General features: G+C 41.7%; 1 protein-coding gene across 1 annotated transcript; it reads left to right on the forward strand.

Moving 5' to 3' along the window:
- Window positions 1–6,719: 6,719 nt before the first annotated feature.
- On the forward strand, window positions 6,720–8,237 carry LOC108615156 (uncharacterized). Its single transcript, XM_018009462.2, has 3 exons — window positions 6,720–6,871; window positions 6,950–7,381; window positions 7,443–8,237. Exons 2-3 carry the CDS (start codon window positions 7,142–7,144, stop codon window positions 8,190–8,192), a joined length of 990 nt encoding a protein of 329 aa, XP_017864951.2. The 5' UTR covers window positions 6,720–6,871; window positions 6,950–7,141; the 3' UTR covers window positions 8,193–8,237.
- Window positions 8,238–8,423: the final 186 nt, after the last annotated feature.

Raw genomic sequence — 8,423 nt, forward strand, 5'->3', positions numbered from 1 at the left:
GGACAAAGCTGTCATACATTCTTGATAGATCCTTGAAAAAGGCATCAGCACCTGAATTATCGTTGCTACCCATTTCGTATTTTTTAAATGAAACACGCTCTATATAAATATCGATATCATATTTATATGCTCAACTTTATGAAGAAAGGCCGAGTGCAAAAGCAACGCAGCAACTGATATTTGAATTTGGCATCAAATAGCGTCAAAAACAATTTTTTTATTTTATTTTGTTTTTAATATTTGCGAGTCCAACTGAAAATGATTTTATGCGATAGTTTTAACAATCTGTCGACTTTTTGGACAACGTTTATTTACACAAACGCTGCGAACGTATAAAAAATGAAGTGAAATAAAATAGAGACAGCGGAAGCAAAGAAACCCGAGCATCGACAAATTTACCGGACGCATGATGTTTCCTATACAGCCAGCTGCTATACATATATGTATGTACATATATGTATGTATTTTGCTGTAGTTGTATTTTGTTCGATCCGGATCTGATTTTCAATAAGCACGGGAATCGCATACGCCGAGTCTCGATGGCAAATGGGCTTAAAATCATTTGCCGGTTGCTTGGCAGCTGATAATTTTCCGATTTTCATTTGTGGCCGTTGCAATTTAATTTTTGTTTAGCGCCAATTTGAATGCCAGCACGCAGAGTGCGTGCGTATGTGTGTGTGTATGTGTGTGTGTATTGGTGTTTGCTAGGCCATAGAGAAATTTAATTGCGAGGTAAAATTGTAAACCAACTCCGCGGTTTGCACTTTAAGCTGCAGCCGAACTGCAAATGGGAAATGCGAATGTGTTTGCCAAATGTTGGACCCCCACAATGTTTATGTTTATATTGGAATTGAATGGGTTAGAGCGATGCGATACGCTGGACTGGGCTGCACCGCTTTGGCAGCCCACTTGCGGGTTAAATATTTGCCGGCGCCTGCTTTTGAGCAAGGGGCCAAACGCTTATTGGTGTGATTACCATTTGGATGGCGTCTATTTGCCATTGTCTGTGTTGACGCAGCGGTTTGCTTATTGCTGTCAACTTTTCTGGTAAATTATCTGCCAGTAATCTGTGGGGCTCACACTGCCGCACGCAAGTATTTCCACAAAGAATTTTCAGTCAGTTGAGTCAGTTGAGTCAGTTGAGTGAAGTGTGGAGTGAAACTCTTTTGGCCAAATTGCATTCATCTGGCTTAGTCAAGAGTTTCGTTGGCCAAACAGCATTCCAGTTCATTTGTTCTTAACAATGCAACACTCTATATATATATACTGTGTACATACATATAAACATGTATATTGATATTGATTATATGGGCGCCTGGCTGACCCATATATGCGTATAATTTACATTTACGCTCCGCTCAACGGCTGCCATTTGCTTTCGCCTAGCTTTAAGCTGTCAATTTATTATAGCCCAGTTTTAAGCTGTCCATTTAATATTGCTGTTGCATTCAGCTGACTGTTGGCTGCGTCCCATTGGCCATTGATATGGCAATAGGCAATAGGCGGCCCTTTAAGCGCACACTTTATGCCATTGCATAGCCTCAAACGTTATCTGAATGGGCAGCTGGCCTTATGTGTGGACAGGCGACTAACACCGTCTTTTTTTCTATTTTCTATTTTGTTTCTTTTTGTTGCCCTAAGATATAGATAGCTGCAAAGGTATAGGTAACAGGGCATCTTGGGCATCTCACATGTTCCTGGGGTGTCTGTATGTGTATGTGTATGTGTGTGTGTGTGAAATTCAATTGCAAAATGTCGAAGACAACACGAGGCTCTGCTCAAACTGGCAAAACTTACCCGCTGTAACTTTTCGACTATTTGCACTGACATGCAAAGTAGCAGAAAAATTGTCTAGCAAAGTTGCCAGCCAGCCAGCCAGCCAGGCAGACAGACAGACAGACAGACAGACAAACGGACAGACAGAGAGACGCTGAGCCAGACAGCCATCTATAAGAAGTGCCCCTGCTCCTGCTACTACTCCTGCTACTCTGCCCTAACTTTTCAACCAGACGCATAAAATAGCTGCAGCTGTATCTGTATCGTGTAGCTCGCTGTAGTTGCAGCTTGAAGCTGACTGCTGCAGCTGCCGCCATTGCTGCTCCTGCTGCTGCCATTGCTGCTCCTGCTCCTGCTGCTGCTGCTGCTGCTGCTGCTAAAGCTTACGTTTTGGGCTTCTTTTGGCATATCTTAAAGATTTTTCACAGCACACAGCGCAAACTTGTCGAAAATGCTCGTATATACGAAAATTGTTTAACAAGTTGAATGCTGCCAACATTGAGCTGGCAGCCGAGACGAGTGAGGCAACTTTTTCACCTGTTTTCTTTCCGGGCCGTGTTGAGCCGAGAGCTCGGGCTTGGCCTGCAAAACTTTTCACACCGGGCCATAAGTTTTGGCGCTCTGTCTTTGCTTTTTGGCCAACTGCAAATTCTAGCAGACGCAACGGCTTTAGTTTCAGTTTCAGTTTGCAGCTTCAGTTTCTCAGCTTTTAATTAAATAATTTCTGCTAACAACGGCAGCAGCGGCAGAAGGCGGCAATAAAATGTTTTTTACTCAGTCCAAGTCTCTCTTTCTCTCTCTCTCTCTTTCTATATTTCTTTCCCTAGTGAACATTTCATATTTGATTTAGCTTTGCGTTCGTTTCGTTTCGTTCGTTCTCTGCAATTATTTCGGCTGGCAAAATATTTAACTGCATTTCCTATTGATTTTACTGCTTTGTAATCAACTTGGCTACCTGCAGGCAGCCAGGAAATTGACGATCTCCTGCAATTGTTATGCCTTGCCAAAGCCGGTGCCCCAGCCGAAGTCGAAGCCGGAGCAGGAGTCAATGTCGACGTCGATGTCGATGGCAAAGTCAAAAAGCCATTGCTATAGCCATAGCCATAGCCAGCAGTCATCCAGGAAGTGAGCGCAGCTGCATTTGTCTATTTTTCTACAGTCTTCTTTACACTCACACACACCCTCACACACACACATACAGGGCAAGTTGCAGCGTTTTTAGCAATTTTACTTGACTTTTGCTGCTGCTGCTGCTGCTGCTGCTGCTCTGTTTGCGCTTGGTCAATAAATGAGCGTAATATTAAGACATTGATTCGTATGGCTAAAACGACATTGCCAACTCAGGTGGAGCAGAAAAATGCAATGCAATGTTTTCCGTTAACTTTGATTCGTATGGTCAATAGAAAGCCGGCCAGCCTAAGGGCCATTTGCTGTTTTTTGCTTCTGTGCTTTCATTCTCTTTTGCTTTTTTTGTTGTTGTTCCTTTTGCGAAGTGCAAGCAGCAACTGGCAAAACGTTTCTTAAAAACTGTAAACAAAACGAGGACTAAAGCAAGCAAATAGTAAACTGTTTAAACAGCATCTGAATAGCCTCTCTCTTTATTTTTTTTTTTTTTTTTTTTTTTTTTTTTTTGAGTCGATGCGATTGTGTTTCATAGTGCGAAATAGACAGTCTAAACTGAAAGTTGTTAGCCAAGGTTATCGCATTGCAATGCATTGACCAGTTCTTGAATTGCTCTTGCAACCACAGAAATGGCAGTGTTAATTGCCGCATGAATGTTGGCTAAAATCTACATATGCTTCTGCCCAATCAGCTGTATAAAAAGGCAGCCTTGGCTCTATATACTATATCTACTCACTGTAAATAATAACAAGAGCATTCGTTGATTCTCAAACAGCTTGGGCAGATGCGGAGCTATGTATATGGGGACTTGGATTGGAGACATCAAATATGTATTTGACAGTCATCAATAAAGGAACTGCAAAATATAATCACTAAAAAAAACTGAGCTTCAATTTAGAGAATTTGGTAACATTTGTGCACGTTATCCAAAATTTAACAAAAATCAAAATCATTGTAAATATTCATTAAAATTTTGTATACATAAGTATTATACTTTTAAAATACATTTCATTAATTTAAATTAATTAATTTAAAACCAAATCCTTTTATTGAAAGACGATTTTGGATGTGTTTGTCCTAAATTTAATCATTTTTATTTATTTATTTATTTATAGAATGACTATCGATTAATTATATATACGATTATTATACAAACTTGATCTGCTTGGGTTTATAGGGACTTCAGCAAAATTATATGTCGTTAGCTCCAAAAGTTTCTGTGCTCGACACTTCCATACATAGATAGATAGACGGACGGACGGACGGACAGACTATCTCATTCCCCTACTCAAAAATATATTCACTTTAGGGTCTGCATTGGCTTCTTCTGCCTAATACATACATTTTACCAAATTTTTAAATATAATAATAACATTTTTTATTTTTTTTTTTTTGTTATATTTCTTTTACCCGTTGAATCTGTACAATGCAAGTATAGTACCTTAAGAACACAGTTAGATTATATTATATAGAGCCTAACCTTCTGATATACTCAGGAGGACTTACAATAATGAATAAAAGAAATATATTTCAAAAAATTTAACCATTTCTCGCCAATAATAATGCCGTCAATGAGAGGTATATCAATAACTTGTGCGCCAAAGTTTCAAAAGTTTCTCAACAATCTTAAATAGAGGTGGATGTGCGCAGTGCTTACCTTCAAGTGGGCAACAATATTTTGCAGCTCAGTTGCAAGATGCTCAGCCAAATGACAGAACAAGTGTGTGCTATGGTTTTTAAAAAGTCAACTAACCAAACTGGCTGGACCCCACGGCCCACACACACACACATAGACACACGTAAGCACACAGAGAATTTGTGACAAAGCTGCAGCAGCCTGCATAGCCATGCAGCACTTTGACATGAATGTAGTATACCTAAGCATCTGTACATGTATGAGTGTGTGTGTGTGTTTGAACGTGTGTGTGTGCGCTGCCAACGTGTAGCTCAGCAAGCCAAAGTCTAATTCAAAGTCAGGGCGCGCACAATGCGCACAAACAGCAGCTCGCGAGCCCGCCCCCTCCCGCCACGCTCCACTTCCTTCACCTGCCGGTCCATTCGTTGTTTTGTATTATGACAGCAGCTGCACCTGAAAGTATGCACTGATTTTTTTCCACACGCGCCTCTCTAAAAAACTGTAAACAAAAACCGGCAACAATAGGAAAGGTGGCAATAGTTGACAACGACGCTGTGGCATTCCAAGTGTTTATTGTCCAACGCACCAACAGACTGTCCTTGTGTGTCTGTGTGTGTGTTCGTGTGTATTTCAAAGCAGTTGGCATATCAACTGGTCGGACATGGTGTAAACACGTATAATGTTGTTGTCCCTCTACATTGCCTGGGTGCAGTTGCTCCACCTTGGGCTGCAGCTACAGCTGCAATGTTGCTGCGTTTAATTTAATCTACTAGTCGAGCTGCTACCTTGACATGGACTAGACCAGTCACCTCACAGACACACACAGACACAGACACAAAGGCACACGCACATGCACGCATTCGCTTAAAGTCATGTACGAGTGCGTGTGTGTGTGTGTGTGTGTGTGTTGGCTGCTTGAGTGCACCGCAAGTCCATTTAACTTAACTTTGGCCGTACATGCACTCGGTGCGGACTAGCTTCTGGCCATCAGCCGCTCACTCTTGGCCTGGCTGCCTGCCTGTCTCACTGCATCAGTCAAGCGCACGACCAAACGGTGACAGGGCTGCGTTCCCATGCATTCGCATGTATGTGTGAATGTGCGTGTGCGTGTGCGTGGCTGTGGCCGTGCGCGCCTGTGTGCGTCTGTGGGCAACGTAATTTGCATGGTCAGCATGCAACGACAACGGCAATGGCAACAGATGGGGCCTGGGGCCTGGGGCATACGAATGGCAATGGGAATGGGTAGTGGACTGTAGGTGCAGTTGCCAGTTGCCAGGTCCAGCAGTGGCCTGACTATCCTTGCTTAATTGCATGCTACTGCATCGGCAACTTCATGCTAGAGAAATCCAATTGCAGCTGCAGCAAAAAGTGTTGCTTGCTTTCGGACTCGTTACATCTGTGCGTGCGGCGTCCATCGTCGTTTTCTTAGTGTAACTCACTAAAACATGCATATTAGCTTCTGTTGTTCCAATAGTTTATAAGCATTAATGTCAACACTGAGTGGACACGAGGCACAAGTTTTAAAGCTTGATTTCTAGGTGATTATGGGTCCAAGTTTTTCTCCAGCTTGTGCATGTGTGTGTTCACGTGATCCGAAACATGTGCACCGCTTTTTACGACCCATGCGAATAGCTGGAAAAAAGAAGTAAAAAAAAAGGTTGTACATTGCACAAGTGCCGCGACACGCGAAACATTAAAAGGGATTCCTTTTTTTTCCTGCGTCTACAGTGTCGGAGTCAGGGAATCAAAATCAGACCGTGTACATATGTATGTATGTAATATGACAAGAGCTGAGTGAAAAAATTGCAAACAAATGGTGCGGCATTTGCTGTCGAGTATTTTTTCGTAAAACTATCAACCGTACGAATCATTTGCAAGCGATTTAATTTCAATTGCATGGGCGTTAATCAATGCCAACAAAAGCCAACTGCCATTTAAGGTAAAAGAAACAAAGCAATGCAAAATCATACCAAATGCATAAATTCAAATAAAATTAACACAAGTTGAAAGCGCGCAAAACAAACAAATGAACATAAGTTGACAGACGAAAATGCATTGGCAGTGCTCTAAGCTAATATTCAAATACGCGCCAAAGCCAACAGTCAATGCTTACCAACACTGCGCGTGAGCGATTTATCTAATTATTCACGCACGGCCACTGTATATCGAAAGCATATCGAACTGCAGCTCGATTTCCATGTATCAGTCTCCCACCACCAATTAACTACGAGCAGAGCATACAAATTGACAATCTTGGAAAATAAAATTAAAATATACAATAACTGAAATAAGTTAATAACAGCTAACATTCATTAAAAATGGAATTTGAATGTGTTGGTAAGAATTGATTTCCAAATACCTATAGAGGTGCATTCCAAACTAATCTGACAATTATTCGCACTGAAATTCGGATAGAGACAGAAAATAACAAAATATTTAAACATTAATAAAACCAACTGAGAATTGAAATACGTGAGCAGTATTTAAAGCAATAATACAGCTTAAACCAAAGAACCAACCAAATTTGCTAATTTGCAAAAAAAAAAAAAAAAAAAAAGAAAGTATATAAGAATATATATACATTTTTATGTATATAACTAAAAAGAAATGAACGGGAATAGAAAATCAAAATCGCTGCGCCTAGTGCGATTCGGAGAAATATTCTATGATCAGCAGAAGCGTCTCATATTGATATGCCGAACCTGTCAGCGTCATTATTTGTGCCTGGACACCTTTCAGTCGCATCTCAACAAATGCATTGGCATCAGGCACATAGTCACGTCGATTAACGAGCTGCACTACGACGAAGCAAAACGAGAGACAAGATTGATCAATGGCAAGCAAGAGGTAGTCGTGTCCACAGGGTTTATGTACAAGCTAAATATTATAAAGTAAATATTTCTTGCAGCTGCACATTTATGAGCCGAGCGCAGTGCGTCATGTGAACAGTGTCAAATGTAATATTGACTGGGAAGCCGAGCTCGAGGATCCGCGCTGGTATACCGAGGAGAGTCGACCAGTGCCCAACAACAACAAGGCGCACCAATCGCCCACCAATGCCAAAGAAAACGTAGCCAAAAGTCGCCCACGTCATCCAACAGCAGATGTCGAAAAGGCGAAGCGCTCGGATTCAGAGTCGCCTGAATCCTCCGCCAAGCGAATGCGACATTCCACGCCCAAGACTCCACGCACGATTCTCACAAATCAGCAGCAACACAAATCGAGCGGCCCCTTACAAATGCCCCCAATGACAGCTAATATCAAAAACGAAATATATACTGTGGAAAATATCGTTGAGGACTTGAGGCGTATGGATGCCATCCGAGCTGCCGAAGCAGCCAAGGCAACAGCAGCAGCTGCAGCAGCAGCAACAACAGAAGGAGCAGCACCAGTAGCAACTAGTTGTCCAACAACAGTTGAAAATCCATCCCAGTCAACCACACAAGCAACGAGTCCATCCAAAGGCGGCGACACACAGGAAATACTGAACAAGCTGCGGGCTTGCGGCGTGGAGGTCAAACGTCGTAATACACGAGAAAACACCGTTGAAAGCCCTACCCGGGGCGTGGATCCAAAAAAGCAACTCGCTATGGATATAATGCGAAAATTGCAATCGAATGGCATCAAGTGCACCAAAGTCAATAATTCTAAGAAATAAGAAATTCAATATATCTATAAGTGCCCGTGCATGTCTACATTTAAATTTCATTCGTTTATGATTTTTGAATTCATTGTGTTTGCTAAACACTTTGGAGGGAAACAGAGATTTAAACAGCTGTTAAAAGCAATTGACTTGCAAATCAGATTGACTGCCATTCACATGAAGTCGTAGACAGGCTGTCTGCAGTTGCTTACATTAGAGATGAGTAATGTCATAATACTTCATTGT

This window comes from Drosophila arizonae, chromosome 5, assembly GCF_054131065.1.
Source record: "Drosophila arizonae isolate 15081-1271.41 chromosome 5, UAZ_ARI_1.0, whole genome shotgun sequence".
Classification (NCBI taxonomy): Eukaryota; Metazoa; Arthropoda; class Insecta; order Diptera; family Drosophilidae; genus Drosophila; species Drosophila arizonae.

Bases quoted from the DNA above. Each gene is read 5' to 3' on its own strand.
- LOC108615156 (XM_018009462.2), top strand. From the start codon at position 7,142: ATGAACGGGAATAGAAAATCAAAATCGCTGCGCCTAGTGCGATTCGGA. The intron at 7,382-7,442 runs GTAGTCGTGTCC...TATTTCTTGCAG, and splicing joins TGATCAATGGCAAGCAAGAG to CTGCACATTTATGAGCCGAG.